The sequence below is a fragment of the Lynx rufus genome, unplaced genomic scaffold (genome assembly GCF_022079265.1).
Source record: "Lynx rufus isolate CCGP_SWC_20201006 ecotype Redwood Valley unplaced genomic scaffold, mLynRuf1.p SCAF_15, whole genome shotgun sequence".
NCBI lineage: Eukaryota > Metazoa > Chordata > Mammalia > Carnivora > Felidae > Lynx > Lynx rufus.
In genome coordinates, this window is record NW_025814829.1 from 60,332,378 (window position 1) to 60,351,432 (window position 19,055).

At 40.6% G+C, this 19,055-nt stretch overlaps 1 protein-coding gene across 5 annotated transcripts in view; it reads right to left on the bottom strand.

Annotated features, from left to right (window-relative positions):
- The window catches only part of AHCTF1 (AT-hook containing transcription factor 1), a 79,845-nt gene that overhangs the window by 59,066 nt on the left and 1,724 nt on the right, over positions 1-19,055 (bottom strand). For 4 of the 5 annotated variants that reach the window (XM_047077122.1, XM_047077123.1, XM_047077119.1 and 1 more), the window contains exons 2-5: positions 17,617-17,716; positions 8,643-8,767; positions 6,582-6,835; positions 2,381-2,558 (exon numbers count right to left, since the gene is read on the bottom strand). In XM_047077122.1, coding sequence (XP_046933078.1) covers positions 2,381-2,558; positions 6,582-6,835; positions 8,643-8,760 — 550 coding nt within the window. In that variant the 5' untranslated portion in view covers positions 8,761-8,767; positions 17,617-17,716. The remainder of the gene's footprint in view (positions 1-2,380; positions 2,559-6,581; positions 6,836-8,642; positions 8,768-17,616; positions 17,717-19,055) is intronic. The other variant, XM_047077120.1, reaches the window with a different exon arrangement.

The following is a 19,055-nucleotide window of genomic DNA, read 5'->3' on the forward strand; positions in this document are numbered from 1 at the left end:
GGCTTTATAATTCTTGTAACTGAGAAATGATTCCGATCTCTGATCACGATCCAAAGAATTCCATTATAAAAACTATCCTTGCCCTGAATTCCACTACTGGTTGTGGACTTCTGAAATAAAGGATGTTCTACCTTTACTATTTTGGCCTGAAGAGAGCTTTAATTATGAATACAATCATATTGATTAGCCTCACATCTAGAAGAATGTTATCTACAAAACTCTGAAACAAAACCCCATCAAGACCATTTAACTCCTCTACCAATTTTCTGTAAAGAGCAGTTTAAGCATTTCTAATATTCTATAAATGCACTTTCAGTTACTATGATTTCTGCGAGTCAATTCTTTTCATTAACTTTACCCAGAGTTTATCAGATCTTTGTACATATCAAAATTACAGATACAGTTTTTATCATTGTGAGGTTTTTAAATTTTTTAATGTTTATTTATTTTTGAGAGAGAGAGAGACAGAGTGCAAGCAGGGTAGGGGCACAGAGAGAGAGAGAGAGAGAGAGAGAGAGAGAGAGAGAGAGAGAGAGAATCTGAAGCAGGCTCCAAGCTCTGAGCTGTCAGCACAGAGCCCGATGTGGGGCTTGAACTCATGAACCATGAGATCATGACCTGAGCTGAAGTTGGACGCTTAACCAACCGAGCCACCCAAGCACTCCCAGGATTATTTTTTTTAAGTGTACATGTAGCCATTATTTCTGCCAAATCAAGTATTTTTAAGTCATACTACATAAACTGGTAAAATTTAAAATGTTCAGACATCTGATTTGGCTTTTAAATTTCTGGTTAAATATTTTTACTACTTGCAGTTACAATCAGTTTTACTACACACTGACAATTTTTATTAGTTATGCTCATTATAAATTGGGATAAAACAATGATCGTTTGTAGTAGTAAGTCCTTTTAAAGAAGATTAGACCTCGGGGCGCCTGGGTGGCTGAGTCGGTTAAGCATCTGACTTCGGCTCAGATCATGATCTCGAGGCTTGTGGGTTTGAGCCTTGCATTGGGCGCTGTGCTGACAGCTCAGAGCCTGGAGCCTGCTTTGGATTCTATGTCCTTCGCTCACTCTGCCCCTCACTGCCTCATGCTCTGTCTCTCTCAGAAAAATAAATAAAACATTAAAAAAGTTAAAAAAAAAAAAATGATCGTTTGTATCTTTCTTAGCTGATCCATAGATAGAGATCTGCCCTAATACAGGATTGCTTTAAAAATCAAGAATGTTCTCAAGATTAAATGGTCCTTTCCTGAAACTTTATAATACATACATTTTTTAAAGGCTTTTAGATTAGCTCTCCTCCCTGCATAAACCAATCTTATAAAAGCCCCAGAAAAAGACAAAGAGGGGTGCCTGGGTGGCTCGGTCGGTCAAGCATCCAACTTCGGCTCAGGTCATGATCTCACAGTTTGTGGGTTCAAGCCCCGCATCAGGCTCTCTGCTCTCATCCCAGAGCCTGGTGCCTGCTTTGGATTCTGTGTCTCTCTCTCTCTCTCTGCCCCTTCCCCACTCATGCTTTGTCTTTCTTCCTCTCTCAAAAATAAATAAACATTAAAAAAATAAAAAAATAAAAAAACTGAAAGCACTTGATAAAGAAGAGATTTATAAAATAAAAACATTAGTATTAAAGGAGAAAAATGGTCTCTCCTCACTTTTTAAAAATCTGAGTAGCATTAATTCTATTTTAGGATGTCATTCTGTGAAAGAAAACCTTCAATTACCGTGTTATTTCCTATTATATCACTTTATTTGTGCCTTGGTCTTACCACAGACACGTAATCAGTGTGCCAAAAAGAGTGTGCTAGATCTGACACACTGGATAATTTTATACTGTCTGATAACAATCAAGATTCTATACCTTCAGCCCTCCTCCTGGCGTACACGTAATAACACCTATTGTTCAAGTGTGTATCTAAAGCAAATCTGGACCTCAATCTCTTTCAAGACCTACTTTAGTACCTCACCAATCAACAGAGTAACTCACACAAAAGTCTCCACAGTGCCCCAAAACACTAATACAATAGGTCCAAGCCGTGAAAGAAACAAAGGTACACAGAAGTTTCTATATAAATATTTTTCACTGTTTAAGAAAAACCGGTCCGTGAGGGGTGCCTGGGTCAGAAGCTTCCGACTTCGGCTCAGGTCCTGATCTCGTGGTTCGTGGGTTCGAGCCCTGCGTCGGGTTCTGTGCTGACAGCTCGGAGCCTGGAGCCTGCCTTGTATTCTGTGTCTCCTTCTGTCTCTGCACCTCCCCCGCTGGCACTCTGTCCCTCTCTCTCTCAAAAGTAAATAAACATTAAAAACAAAAAAGAAAAAGGAAAACAGGTCCATTGCATCAGAATATGCAGGCGCTCAGTCCGAGGTTCCAAATAATTACCTGACGCATCCACTTCATTCTGGCCGCACGAGTCATCCAAACACAAGTCAATGAGGAGGACCCGTCCGACGTCCGTCACCACGGCTGCCACACCGAAGAGCCACCGCAGGCCGGGGTGCAAATGCTGAGTGCTCGCGCTGGCTCCACCGTGGTTAATAACAGGCTCGATGGCAGTTACCTTGGAAGCAGAAAATGAAAAAATACAATGAAACAACAGAAAAATTTGGAGGTTGGAGCAGGTTACTAGCTATAATAGATTTAAACATTTTCTAACAGAGAATTATAAATTTGTATTTGACTTGTGGATCTGAGTAACATAATGAAAACTTCAGGTACAATAGAAATGACACCATCATTTCACCATATAAAATGTGCAGCTGGAATAACAGTCGATGTTTACGAAAACTTACACGCCAGGCCTTGTACTAACTGGTTCACGTAACACTCACGGTAACCCTGGATATTGGATTATGTGTAATTGTACCTGTTAAAGATGAAGCACCCTGAAGCCTAGAAAGTTTAACTTGGGTTATTTAAACTCAAACCTAGATTTTTCTCTTTAAAACTGTCAACGAGCTACTCCTTCATCATATAGCCTGTTCTCCTGAGGAAGAGTAAAAAGAAATCATTCAAGAAAAATTTACGGGTTTACTCTTTAAAAATAAAAGTCCTGTTTATGCCTTAAAGCCTGAAGAGGTCTAACCTTTATTTTTATTTTTTTAAACATTTTTTAATGTTTATTTATTCTTGAGAGAGAGAGAAGAGATAGAACGTGAGCAGGGTAGGGACAGAGTGAGAGAGGGACACAGAATCTGAAGCAGACTCCAGACTCTGAGCAAGCAGGGCTCGAATGCACGAACTGTGAGATCATGACCTGAGCCGAAGTCAGACGCTCGACTAACTGAGCCGCCCAGGTGCCCCTCATGGTCAAATTTTAAATGTCTGTACCTAATAGTCTGTATTTTATTTGCTAGTTCACTTCCTTTCAGTTTCCTATTAATTCACAAAAATTGGGTATGACATATGAAAATTGAGTACTTAGTGATTTCTACTGTAACGCTGATGAATGTCCTAGAAAGAAAAGAGGAAATTTACTATCAATGGGTTATGCATTCATGTCAGAGTAAAAAGTTTGTTTCAGGCTGTAACTTATTATTACAGAAAAAGCCTGGCTCTCTATATCTCATTGGTATACAGAACATTCTACAGAGTTTCTAACTCTGAAAGCTGTGATTTCATGGACTGTCTTTCTGGTCTAACTTCTGGTAATAATGTCGACAAATACTAAAGCCCAGTCTCTTCAATCGTCTCAGAATGGTCAAGAAATCCAACTCAGTTTGCATTCCTCATACAAATACCATGTAACTGATAATGGTACCTTAATTAATTTTAAAATGAGACACTTAAAAGCAAACAAATTTAAGAGGGGATACTGTGCCCTGGCCCCAAATCAACTAGTTGACCAAATTCTTCTGAAGGTATCTATCACTCCCCTCCCAATCTTTCCCTTCTGTATTCCCTCTTCTATGGGACACCAAGCATCCACGCAAGGGAGCCACCAGGAACCTACCCACTGCTTGTTCCTTCTCAAGTGCTCTCATCCAAGTGATCGGCAGGGCCGGTCCGTGTTACCTCCTGAGTGTACTCTACTCCTGTTCCGTCCTCTCCACATCCACGGTCATTTCCCTGTCCGGTTCCTTATCATCAGCTACCTGAACTACTCCGATCCAACGAGCTTTTGATACTAGAGCTCTGCTTTGCACTTAAAATGACTTCACCAAAGACTTCAGGTGGAGGTCACTAACTGCAACACGTCCATTCACTCTCTCAACCCTCACCATTCCTAGACCCCACCTCCTCTGTCCCCTCCCGCAGCCATTCTAAATAAGCCCAGTTCCTAAATGTTCCACACACTAGGACTTTTTACATGCTGGTCTCTTTGCCTAAAATGTCCAACCTCTATAAACAGAAATCATCCAGGTGTTTCCATGTTCCGTGTGCTTGAGTTTATCAAACAAAATAGTTACTGGATTTAGGCTGTAATCTCATTACCTGTCTTTTCCCACTAGATGACTAGCTTTTTCAACAGCATAGACCAAGTTCTATTTATCTATTTATCTCCAAAATTTAGGACACAGCTTGACAGTAAGCACTCAATAAACTGCTAAATTAATTCTGACTTTAAAATCAACACTGGCAAGTAAGTACATTTAAGATACCAGGCTATGACCACTTCAGACCCCAACGCTGCCCACTGAATCAGTTTCCTCAAACTGTGAAAACATAGTATTTTGACATTTACCTCCCTTTTAACTTTAAAAATTCTATTCTAGGGGCGCCTGGGTCATTCAGTTAAGGGACTGACTTCGGCTCAGGTCACGATCTCCCTGTCTGTGAGTTCGAGCCCCGCCTTGGGCACTGTGTTGACAGCTCGGAGCCTGGAGCCTGCTTTGGAGTCTGTGTCTCCCTCTCTCTGGCCCTCCCCTGCTCACATTCTGTCAAAAATGAATAAATGTTAAAAAAAATTATTTTTATTTTTCTTTTTAGTATTTATTCTCGAGACAGAGAGACGGACAGTGCGAGAGTGCGTAAGCAAGGGAGGGGCAGAGAGAGAGAGAGGGAGACCCAGAATCCGAAGCAGGCTCCAGGCTGCGAGCTGTCAGCACAGAGCCCGAGGCAGGGCTCGAACTCACGAACCGCGAGATCATGACCTGAGCCGAAGTCGGACGCTTAACCAACTGGGCCACCCAGGTGCCCCCCCAAAATGTTTTTAAATGAATCCATTATTTAAATATCATTGGACTCTTAAAAAAACAACAACAGGGGCGCCTGGGTGGCGCAGTCGGTTAAGCGTCCGACTTCAGCCAGGTCACGATCTCGCGGTCCGGGAGTTCGAGCCCCGCGTCGGGCTCTGGGCTGATGGCTCAGAGCCTGGAGCCTGTTTCCGATTCTGTGTCTCCCTCTCTCTCTACCCCTCCCCCGTTCATGCTCTGTCTCTCTCTGTCCCAAAAATAAATAAACGTTAAAAAAAAATTTAAAAAAAAAAAAAAAAAACAACAAACATTCAACTCTTACACAACAGTGAAGACATATTTCCCCTACTGCTCCAAGGCTACAGTCTCAAAATAAAAAGAAAAAACAAACCGAAAAAACACTACAGTAATGAATATTTTAATATAAACTTCCAGTGTCCTCGTAAAACACAAGTGAAGACGACAAGACACAGATGACCCTCTTCATACAAAAGAGCATCAGAACAACTAGGTCATCCCTATTTTCACTTTGCAATTTTCTAACCAAGTATAAAAAGTTCTATTTGTTGTTTATCGAAAGAACTTAACGTTCTTTCTTAAATTTTTTTGTAGAGAAATTTAATTTTTATTATAGATAAAAAAGTAAATGAATGACATATATTGAGTAGTCAGGGGAAATTTAAAAGAATACCTCAAATGTTGGGATTTATATTATTATAAATTTTTGTATTATTGCATGAAGTAATTGCATAAATTATTGAATGGCTCCATGATAATCTAGACATCTAGTCCACAGCATTATTAAATTTTTTTTTTTAATATTTATTTATTTTTGAGAGAGAGGCAGAACGTGAGCAGGAGAAGGGCAGAGCAAGGGAGACAGAATCCAAAGCAGGCTTCACGCTCTGAGCTGTCAGCACAGAGCCCGACGCAGGGCTCGAACCCATGAACCGTGAGATCATGACCTGAGGCGAAGTCGGACGCCCCACCGACTGAGCCCCCCAGGCGCCCCAAGAACTTAATGTTCTTTCGATAACATACTGCCTTTAACCTCTGTATTTTGAACTTTTAATGAAAAACAACGATTCCACAAAAGTAAATGAATTATAAAAATGTATAGCTCAATGAATTTTCACAAAGCGAACACACCTGTGTGACCAGCAGGGGCTTAGTTCTGAAAGCAGAATGCTCACGAATCTTAAGCAGTACCTACCCGGGGCGCCTGGGTGGCTCAGTCGGTTAAGCGTCTGACTTCAGCTCAGGTCATGATCTCACGGTTTGTCAACTCGAGCCCCGCACTGGGCTCTGTGCTGACAGCTCAGAGCCTGGAGCCTGCTTTGGACTGTGTGTCTCCCCCTCTCTCTGCCCCTCCTATGCTCATGCTCTGTCTCTCAATAATAAATTAGCGTTAAAAAAAAAAATTATTAAAAACAAAAAACAGTACCTACCCTTCCAGGAAGAACAACGGCTTTAACCACTCTGGACACACCAAGGTCATAAAGGCAGAGAACACTCCCTTCTGCTTCCTCTAGTCCGATTAACAACCCGGTTCTCTTCTGCCAGGAGAACTCCTTCATAGCCAGGACGACGGGAGGCTGCTGACTCACTCCATTGAATCGATATGCAGACAACCGCGCTCCTGTGAGAAAGTTTACTACCTCAAGTTGTGGACCACAAGCCAGGCAAGCAAGTGCGTTTCTCCCTGGAAGAAGAAGAAAACAGCAAAAACACTGCTTATTTCGATGTACACCACAAAACTAGACAGAAGTTAGATGTTTTACACATATGACACGTAGCTCATTATGTGTAACTTGACGCATTATCTCTAAAGTGAAATCTAACCATTTATAGAACACAGTGGTCCAAAGATTAGTAAAATGTATTAGACAACTATTATCTCAATAATAAAGCAAACATTTGGGTAAAGGCACCATGCTATATGCTAAAACAGACCATCTCATTTAGTCCTTGTCACACCCCAATACAGAGAAAAAGCAACCGAACTTTCACACGGTTAACTAACCTGTCCCCAGCCAGATGGCTACAAATACCGCGGCCAGAAGTGCATCACAAGCCTAACTCCACAGCTCGCACTTTCAATACGTTATACCTCAAGAGTTAAACGAGGCGCTCCGAGGCTCATAAAACGTAACCCATGAGTCTATCCCCGAAGAGTTCAAAATCTAACTGAGAAGACATAACTAGTGTAACAATAGGAAATGCCAGAAGCCCTTCTGAACCCCTCACCAGCCATGTTTGGATCTTATCATGTACACAATGTAAAGTAATCGGAGCTTTTTAACCTATCTGATTTCTGTTTTCAAATGTTACCCTCGCTGCTAAGCAGCAAAGGGACAAGAAGGAGCACAGGACACAGGTGCAGAGACGACACCCTATATGCCCGGTCGGCGACCGTGAATGAAGAAAAATGGACTGACTAGAGATTCATCTTAGAGACAGGACTAAAAGGCTGTGCTTGCTGATGAAGATATGGGGAGGAAGTAAAACAAGAATCAAGAACAGACTCGAATTTTCCCTTGAGCAGCTGGGTCAATGGTAACTTTTAAATCTGTGAGGTCTACCACGCATCCAAGTACACAGCTGGATAAACCAGGTTACAGCTACGGGAGCCTCTACGGTTTAAGGAAATAGCGTGGCACAATGGGGACCCGAATACATGGATTCAGAGATAATTTTCACCACTTGCTATCTGCACAACTGGGAGCAGGTGACTTAACCTGTTGGATTCTTAGTTGCACAGAAGAGTGTCTACTTAGAAGAGTCTAATATCTCAGTTGAAGTTGTTACAGTGCCTGGCACAACAGTAAGTACCGTCACTACTGTCAATATTCAAGAGGGTAGCACTGTAAATAGCCACGTGACCCATATGTTTTACTGTCTACCCGCCAGGATGGATGGCTGTGAAATTCATTTTCAGAAAAGGCGCCTGCAGCATCTTTCACTAGACTGAAATCCATAATTTGATGGCTACTCTGGTATGGTTTTCTGCTCTATTATATGACCAAAACTATCTATTAAGATCTTGTTCAAGTTAACGGAATTAATAAGTAAGACTTTCTGGATATTACTCGGGGCCCTACAATCAGATTTTTCTACTCATAAGACTATTCAGATTCTAATCCAAATTCATCACCAATAAAACTTATTGATTATAAAGAAATAACAGCTGTGTATTATTTCTGCCTTCTAAATATGAACAGTCAATACTAAACATTCAATACTAAAAGATATAGTATATACGTAGTGTAGAGATAAAAAACGCACAGCATTTTTAATAAGGAAAAACCCACCCAAGGTTCGTTCACTGGAAATGTGTTCTCGAGTATTCGGGTGTTACTACACATGCAGCTGTAGCTGCTAGATGTTTATGCAAGACGACTATCACTGGGTGTCGCGGTTTTCTCCCACGTTAAAGGAAATTACAATACGTGCTTATTATTCTCTTACAAATCAATCACATCAGTAAATTTTCAGTAACGTTATTTTACCTGGAGTGAGCTTGCCATGAAGCACACATTCTGACGTCACTCCATCTTCCGCAAAGGCTTGCACGGTCACCTCTGGCAAGCGCAGGAGAGCCGTCACCTGTGCTGTTAGGCCGCGCATGCTTTCACTGTATTTGTAAAAGATAACATTATATTCGTACTACAATATGCCTAAGCCAGAAGAAAAAAAGAAACAGCCACCACACGAGAGTAAATAAACTAAAACTAAAATCTGATCATAAAACACATTTTATGTGCTTCTGGGTCTGAGGTACTCCCTCCTAATAAAATGTTTCCCAACGGCTTTAGGAGTAAAGATTTATTAAGCCAGATGGCCTAAGGATATACATGATTCCCCAGACTGTTTGAAGCCTGGTTCTGTGCAATTAATCTTATTGCCTGACTTACTCTGAAAGGACACTTCACACACAAACAGGAAAAACTGATGAATTTTACAAAAACTACTGCTACGGGAAAGGGGGAGAAAGTCCACAAAAAGAGTCCAAATACACAATAATCTCAGGAATTGAGTTTGGGACAGATCTTTAACTGGATAGAAAAAAAACCGAAAATTATCTTTCACTTCCAACGTATAGAAGATTAGATTCCTGGAATGACCCTTCTATTGTCAACGACCAAAAATAATGGTCAAAATACCACTTGTTGAATGAAATCGGCAACGTCAAACACGAAGAGACAGCAGGAATTTTGGAAATTAGCTACCAAATCCACTGCCGGTGACTGTGATCTTCTTCTGAGACTCTTGAGATCCACGGAGGCAGAAGGTAAAGCCAAGGGCTGGCAGAGCCAAGGCAAGCTAAGAAGAGCCCCCCCACTGAACTCCATAGGCTGTATCATCGGCACCAAGGCCAGCGAGAAAAGCACCCAGTGTGCAAGACGGGAGCAATGATGCTGCCCGTTTTGACCATGACTGTGAGTCTCTATTCCGAAAATTTCCCTTCACACAAATTGGTGGCCAGAATTCAAGCTACGTTATCTGAAAACACCCAGGGAAGGATTTCTTATAAATTTTTCTCAGGTTGGTAATGCTCCACACAATCCACAGAAACCACCAGTCTCCAGAATCTCAAAGAGTTCTCAAAGATGAAATTCCAAGAAAATGAGCTCACAGTCAAATAACAAATTGTAACAAGGATACCATGATCAACAGCCAGCAGAATCAGCTTCAGATGTTGAAAACGATCAGAGAACAGAAATTACGTTTAATAGGTTTAAAGAAATCAAAGTTCTAGCTTGCTAATGAGGAAGAAACTTCACAAAAATAATGAAAAGTGGTCAAGCAGATTTGACAAAAATTAGAGAACTTATGGAATAAAATTAAGTAAAATTGAGAACTCAACGGAGAAAAAACCTCAATGGAGTTATAAGAACCGCGGCATATGCAACAAGATGGAAAAACGCCAGAGTACGACACTAAACAATAAAAGGAGAAAATACACGCAGAATGATTACATTTACATAGAGTTAAAAAGGCTGTGAAACTAAGCAAAATAATACCTAAGAATACAAACATGTATAGCAAAACTATGAATAAAACAAGGAAACCATAAACACAAAAACCCAACAGTAGTTTAAGAGGGAAAGGGACGGGAACGCAAGGACTCCAAAGTAATGTTCTTTCTCTAAAACCCCACGGTGAGCAGACACATATTCACTGCACCAAGATTCTTTGTAACTTACAAATATTCTTTTTCATATCCACTCAGCAAATAGTCCTTTTGTACCTAAAGTCAACAAAAACCAAATCAAAAAAGAAGTAACATGGCATACTAGAAAGAGAAAGAGAGCCCCAAAACTCTTGCAGAACCTAAGACAGAGAAAAAGAAATGAGCAGTTGGAAGTTATAGCCAAGACGGGTGCCTGGCTGGCTCAGTCGGTGAAGCATCCAACTCCTGATCTTGGGACTGGGAGTTTGAGCCCCCAACTGGGTATAGAGATTACTTAAAAATAAAGTCTTAAAAAAGTTAGAGACGAGAGAGGGAGAAGGGCCAACATATGTTTATTCCAAATCCCTCAGAATATAACATTAAATGATAAGGTAGAAGCAATATTCTGAAAGATACTTCCCAGACTTGGACACACCAATTCTTTGGAATCAGGAGGACCAGTGAGTCCTATATAGAATAAATAAAAAGAAATGACTTTTCAACAACAGTGAAAGCCAGAAGTCTGGAATATCTTCAAAATTCTAAGCAAAAATAGCTGTCAACATATAATTATAGATCACTGAAGTTATCATTAGATATGAAACACGTTTTTAGAAAAACAGAGTTCACCACAAATAAACTCTCCCTTAACGAGTTTGAAAAGATTTTCTATAGAAGGCTTCAGGTCGAATGGTGATCCGATAAAAGATCTGAGATGCAAAGAGATGCAGATATCTGCAGTGGAATCCCTGAATCTTTATATGATCAGCGTAAGCATGTAAGGAAACCACCAGAGGCCAAGGAATGGATCACTGGAAAAACAGAAGGGAAACAGTCCCTAAAGCTTACAGAAGGCCAGGAATAGCTCCAGAATGGAAAAGCCTTATAATATATGAGGACTGAGTAGAGTACTTGGAATGGTGTTGATTGCTTCAGTGGGGGCGGGATGGGGGGGGGTAAAATTAGCCCTTGTCTAATACTCATTCTGGTCCTGTATAAACCAAAGCAAGCCTCAAAAGAATCAAACTGTTTCCAAATAACTAAGCTGCACCCTAGAACAAGGAAGCCTCAAGAATATATAAAGGAATGCAAAAAAACATTTAGTACTCAAGAAAGTGAAATTCACAGTATCTGGCATCCAGTCAAAAATTGTCAGGCATGCAAAAGAAGTGGGAAAATATGACCTATAATAAGGCGGGGGGGGGAGGACCTTAACCAATAGAAACAGACCAAGAAATGACACAGAAGTTGGAATTACCAGATGAGGACTCGAAATCAGTTATTCTAGCTATAATCCCCATGTCCAAGAAGACAGAGGAAAGCATAAGCACATCAAGGAAAGACTCAGACTCAGAAGATATTTAAAAAGACTAAGTCAAACTTCTAGAGATGAGAAATATGCTGAAAGAGATTCATAGACACAGAAAGTATTACTGAATGTAAACATCCACAATAGAAATGATCTAAAATGAAGCACCAAGAGAAAAAAGGCTGGGGCAGAAAGGGCAAGAACAGAGCATCAGTGGGCTGTGGGACAACATTAAGTACCCTAATATATGCAAAAGCAATCTCCAAAAAGAGAGAATAGGCATATTTCAAAACTATTGGCCAACATTTTCCAAATTTGATGAAAACTATAAACCCATCATCAAAAAGGTCGCTAAACCTCAAGCACCAGAAACACGAAGAAACTCCCCCCCCCCCATACATCCTCATCAAGGGACAAAATCTTAAAAGTGTCACACTGCAAAGAGGAAAAAGGTAATAATGACAGGAGACTTCTTGTGGAAAATGATGCAAGCCAGAAGACAATGGAACAGTAACTGAAAGAAAACAATGGAACTGAAAAAAAAAGCTGTCAGGCTAGAATTCTACATCCAGTGAAAACATCACTTAAATACAGAAAACAAAATGAGGGTTGATGGGGGTGGGAGGGGAAGGGTGATGGGCATTAAGGAAGGCACTTGTTGAGATGAGCACTGGGTGTTACATGCAAGTGATGAATCACTGGCATCTATTCCTGAAGCCAAGACTACACTGTATGTTAGCTAACTTGAAAATACATTTTTAAAAAAAAGGTAAAATAAAGTAGATCTGCACTACAAGGAATGTTAAAGAAATTCCTTCAGGATGAAAGAAAATGATACCAAATGGAAATCTAGATCTACACAAAAGAATACAGACCACCAAAAACTGGCAATTATCTCCTTAGAAGACAATTATCTATTTGAAGCAAAAATGACAGTAATATATGTAATTTATAACATATTTACAAGTTAAACAAATGACAATAACACAAGGCTTTGAGAGGAGAAATGGAAGCACAGTTACAAAGTTCTTATACTGTATGTTAAACGCTCTAATGCTGTTTGAAGGTAGACGGCAATAATTTAAAGATGTACACAGTAAACCTTTGAACAACCACTGAACATACACAGGCACTGAACTGTATCGCTAATTTACCAATGAAAGAGATAAAATATCACCATAAAAACTTAATCCAACAGATGGCACAAAAAGAGGGAAAATGAAAGAACAGATGGGACAAAAAAAAAATTGGAAGATGGTAGATTTAAACCTAACCATGTTACATCCACATTAATGAAATGACTTTAACGTTCCAATTAAAAAGCAGACTGTCAGATTGGATTTTTTTTTTTAAAGCAAGAGTTTAAGTAAAAAGGCTAGCTAGGTTGAAAGTAAAAATGGAAGCTAGATCACGCTAACACTGATTAAAAAAAAAAAAGGGTAGAACAGCCATATGAATATCAAAGTAGAATTCAGAGCAAAGAATATTACCAGGAATAAAAAGGTTCATTTCATCATGATAAAGTGCTTAACTCACCAAGTGAACATTAACAATCCTGAACATTTATATTGAATAATAGAGCTTCAAAATAAATAAGGCAATAACTAGAAGCTGAAAGGAGAAACATAAAAACCCACAGCTGTAATTGGAGATTTCATCACGTCTCTCTCCACAAGTGATAGAACAACTAAACAGAAGAGCAGTAAGAACACAAAAGACCTAAACACATCTGGCCAACCTGATTGATTTTTATAGATGATTCTACCCAAGAACAAAAGACTACACACTCTTTTCAAACGCACACAAATGACTTACCAAGATAGACTATATCCTGAGCCATAAAATCTCAAATTTAAAAGGATTCAAATCATACAAAGCCTTTCCTCTGCTCACAAGGAAACTAAAAAGCAGTAAAACATCTGGAAAATTTACAAATATCTGGATACTAAATAACACACTTCTAAATGAGCCATGGATCAAAGAGATCAAAAGGGAAATGAAAGTACTTTGAACTGAATGAAAATGAAAACATGACGTATCAAAATTTGTGTGCAGTATAAAGCAGTACTTAGAGGGAAAGTGATAGCACCAAACCTCTGTAAGATCTCAGATCAGTAACCTAAGCTTCCACCTTTAGAAACTAGACAAATAGGAACAAATTAAACCCAGCATCAGCAGAAGGAATAAAAGAGTTGAATTTAATGAAACAGAAAAATCATAATAATAAAAAGAAGTGAAATCAAAAGCTGGTTGCTAAGAATTAAAAAAAAAACAAAAACAAAAAAACTACCAACATAAAGAAATAGATTAACAAAAGTGAGAGACCAGAGACGAACTATTTCACTTATGACAAAAATAAATTTTTTTCTTTATCTCATTGTGCAAATTTAACTGTGATATGTCTTGTTGTTGACCTGCTTTTGTTGATCTTATTGGGAGTTCTCTGTGCCTCCTGGATTTGGATATATTTCCTTCTCCAGATTACTTAAGTTTTCAGCAATGATTTCTTCAAATAAACCTTTGTCCCCTTTTCCTGTATTCTTCTGAGACTTCTATGATACGAATGTTATTATGCTTTATGGAGTCACTGAGTTCCCTAAGTCTACATTCATGATCCAATATTTTTTCTTTCCCTCTTCTTTTCAGCTTACTTTCCATAATTGTATCTTCTGTATCACCAATTCATTCTTCATCTTCTTCCGTCACATCCAATTGGTTTCACATCTTTGTTACAATATTTTTTATTTCAGCCTGACTAGTTTTTACACGTTTTATCTCTGGGGTAAGGGACTCCCTGGTGTCTCCTATGCTTTTCTCAAGCCCAGCTAGTATCCTTGAGATTGTTTTAAATTCTGGATCAGGCATATTACTTGTATCTGTTTCGATCAGATCCCTGGCCATGACCTTTTCTTGCTTTCTTTTGAGATGAATTCCTCCATCTTGACATTTTGTCTTAGGGCTCTGTCTTCTTCTCTGTGTTAGGAAAGCCTAACACACCGCTCCTTAGAGTAATGCCTATCCTAAGAAGAGGTCATATACTATCCAAGGCCTGGCGCTTCAGGAAGCGTCTCTGGTGTATGCTGTGTGCACTTGGCTGCTCTTTCTCTCAAATCAGTCCTCTGCAGAATTTCTCCTCGCCTGAGTGGGGAGTGTTTGGACCTTGGCCACAGCGTGGCGAGTTTCAACTAGGGTCCACTCTGGTCTGCCTGCGAAAAGAGACCTGATGCTGTTTCCACTAGAGCTGAAGCTTTGCAACACTCTTGTCAGTAGACGTGGCACATGGGGGTGGAGCGTGAGGGGGTGAGGGGGTGGGGGTGGTGAGGTTGTGCTGGTCTTCATGGGGAGAGGCCTGCCACGCTGGTTCTCAGGCACACTCGCGGTCCAGCTTTTCTGTAAAAGTACTTCTCTCAAATTGATCTGTGATGTTCTCTCTGCTGGGCCCAGTCACAAGTGCATAATGCGGACAGATTTCTGTAAAGGTACATCCAGGGTGCAGCCATACTTCTCCAAAGCTCTGCCACTTTTGCTCTAACCGAACGCCTTTCAACTCAGGCTGGTAACAAGACAGCCTACAGCCACTTCAACACCATACATCCAAGCACACCCAACAGGTGCTCCTTTACAGAAATCCCAAATACACTGTAGATCTGTCCTACGGCCCAGAAATTTCCACAAAAGGTTAACAGTATAACAATGTTAGGTTAGTGCTATCCTTAGAAACTTGAAGTTAAATGTGAAGGCTCTAGAACTTTGAATTCTTGAAGGTGCTAACTTCTTTAGTGATCCTATTTAACCCCCCACACTCAAGGGATAATCAGTTTATCGATTCTGAATCTATTCCTTAATTCATTCAACCAAGACTAAATGCTTACCATATGCTAAAATGCACAAAAATGAAATGCTGAAATCCTAGCTTCCTCCTAAGTCTTTTTCTATCTTCATCTCACCATGTCCCCTCTTTATTCAATTGTTTCTCGGGATTAAGGTAACAATTAAAATCCACTTCTTGGTCCTGCAAGTTAATTACACTTAGCTTCTACCTACCTACAGGAATTTAAGCCTTTAGTCCGGAATTAGAGCAGGGTTCTCAAACTTCCACCCTACACTGATGCCTGTGTCAAGAGTAAAAAGAATTTCTCAAAGCTCTCAAGGTGCTTCTCAAGGAGAAGTAGCAAGGTGAACGATAATCACAAGGTTCCATGCAGAGTACTAGAAAAGGCAGGAACTTTGAATTAGAATGGCTTTAAGTCCAAGTTCTACCACTCACTGGTGCATGAATGGCTTTAAGTCCAAGTTCTACCACTCACTGGTGCATGCAATGCTGCACTTCTATACGGTCTTCATGTCACACCCAAGCTTCTAGAAAAGGTGAATACTTCTCTCTCCAACTCTTAGCTTATCACAGTGCCCAACGTGAAGGAGTTCGAAAAGGTGTTCAGTGAATGAAAGAGAAAGTTGTTCAAATTTACAAGTTAGCCTTTGAATCTACAGGGGAAAAACTGGTTTCAAGCAAGCCCTTTCGAATCCCAAATTTACAGTGTGAACTTTAACATTTTAAGCACAGTGAAGAGAACTTCTAAAAATTATACGATTAGAAACAACATCCCATATAGACATGCATGTTCACAAACACACATTCAGCCGCCAAGCTCAGTATCGTACAAGATTAAGTAGAATCCTGGCCTTCGTGACATGCCAGCACTGGCAGCCTCTGAAAGGGAATTTAGAAAGTTTAAACACCTTCTCAAGGGCCAGGTAGGCAGAGCATGACGTGGTGCTGGCTGCCAATGAGCTAAAGATATCGTTCATCTTCTTGATAAAGCACAGATGGGTTATGTCACTCCCTTCTCCAAACCCTCCAATGATTCCCTACTACGTATACAAAAACCAACAGCCTCGGGGCTCCTGGGTGGCTCAGGCGGCTGAGCATCAGACTTCGGCTCAGGTCATGACCTCACAGTTCGTGAGTTCGAGCCCTGCGTCCAGCTCTGTGCTGACAGCTTGGAGCCTGGAGCCTGCTTCGCATTCTGTGTCTCCTTCTCTCTCTGCTTCTCCCCTACTCACACTCTGTCTCTTAAAAATAAATAAAGATTAAAAAAAATTTTTTTTTAATTAAAAAAAATAAAAACCGACAGCCTCAGGCAATGAAAGTCCTCTACAACCTGGCAGCCCCAGACTATCTTCAGTGTTGCCTCCCCAAACCATCATCAGTTTGCTACAGCCTTGTACTTTCCCTCTTTTATGCTGTACCCTTTCCATCTCCATCTGCCAAGACCCTGTCCACCACTCAAACGCTAAATTCCCAGCGTGGTCTGGATAGACCCATCCTTTCCCACTTAATCGGATCTCTGAGCTCGCTCCTTTCCACCTTCAGGTAAGCAATCATAAATATTATTTTTGAAATTCATTACTTATGTTTGCCGGTCTTCCCCATCATCACATGAATTCCTACAAGTCAAAAAGCATATCTTGTTCCTGTGAATTCCAGACAGTCACAATGCCTTGCAACTAACAGATCTAAAACACGGTGAGTTAGGACAGCCAGATACTAGCAGGGAACAGAAATAGACATGTTGAACAATAAAATCAATTTTTAAAAACTCAATATTCTGAAAAACCAACAGGAAAACAACCCAATTAAAAAAATGGCCAGAGGCGCCTGTGGCTCAGTTAAGCGTCTGACTTCAGCTCAGGTCCTGATCTCAGTTTGTGAGTTCGAGCCCCGCAGAGCTCTGTGCTGCCAGCTCAGAGCCTGGAGCCTGTTCAGATTTTGTGTCTCCCTCTCTCTGCCCCTCCCCTGCTCGCCTGTGCATGCTCACTTGCTCTCTCTCAAAAATAAACAAACCTTACAAGAAGAAAAAATTTTTTAAAAAGGCCAAAGGCCTTACCGGACACTTCACTAATGAAGATACGCGGATAGCAAATAAACACATGAAAAGAAGCTCCACAGCATATGTCATCAGAGAAATGCGTATTGAAACAATGAGATACCACCGCACACCTTTTAGAACGGCCCAAATCCGGAACACTGACACCACCAAATGCTGGTGAGGGTGTGGAGCAACGGGAACTCTCCTTCACCGCTGGTGGAAACGGCCACTCTGGAAGATAATTTGGCAGTTTCTTTCAGAACTAAACATATTCTTACCATACGATCCAGCCATCATACTTCTTGGTATTTACTCAAAGGAGGTGAAAACTTATGTCCACACAAGAGACGACACAAAGGTGTTAAAACAGCTTTCCTCACAGGTATGAGGACTAAGGACTAAGGTGTCCTTTTGAGTGTCCTTCAGAATGAAGGAAGGGTTGACTAAATGGTGGAACACCTAGACAATGGAATTTGTTCAGTGCTAAAAAGAAATGAGCGCGGTGCCTTGCTGGCTCGGTTAGTAGAGCATGCAACTCTTGATCTCAGGGTCCTGAGTTGGGAGCCCCGCACTGGGCACAGAGATTACTTAAAAACCAAACAAATAAAACTTGGAAAAAGAAATGAGCTATCAAGCCATGAAAGGACATGGAGGAAACTCAAATGAATTCTTACTAAGTGAAAAAAGGCAACTTGAAAGGGCTCATACTGCACTGCATGATTCCAACTACATGACAATTCTGGAAAAAGCAAAACTATGGAGAAGGTAAAAAAAAAAAAAAAAAAAAGCAGTGGTCGCCAGGGGTTAGCAGTGAGCGAAGGAGGACGAGGCAGAGCACACAGAATTTCTAGAACAGTAAAAACTACTCTGAATGATCCTAGCATGGTGGATCTATGTCATTATACATCTGTCCCAAACCCACAGAACACACACCACCAAGAGTGAACCCTAATACAAACTATGGACATGGGTGACAATGACGTGTCTATGTGGGTTCATCAACGGTAACAAGTGTTGGGGGGATGTTGCTAATGGGGGAAAGTGTACCGGAACTCCCTGTACCTACCACTCAATTCTGCTGTGAACAGAACGGCTCTAAAAACGGCTCTAAAAAATAAAGTCTATTAAAAAGAAAAAGCTCACAGGGCACCTGGGTGGGTCAGTCGGTTAAGCGTCCAGCTCTTGGTTTTGGCTCAGGTCATGATCTCATGGTTTTGTGCGTTTGAGCCCTGCACTCTCAGGACTGAGCCCGCTTGGGATTCTCTGCCTCCCTCTCTGCCCCTCCCCCACCTGCGCTGTCTCTGTCTCTCTGCCCCTCCCCCACCTGCACTGTCTCTGTCTCTCTCAAAATAAAAATAAACTTAAAAAAAAAAAAAAAAGACTTTAAAAAGAAAAGGCTCAATATTGGGTTCCAGTACTGGATCCAACTTATTTTTAAGTATTTTTAAACACATGTTGTCTCCACATTAAGAAGCAAAACAAAATTCACAAAATTACTAGGAAAGATTTTATTAGCAACAGAATACCACAAATCAGTTCTGCAGAAAACATACATATGCTCGAAAGCAGC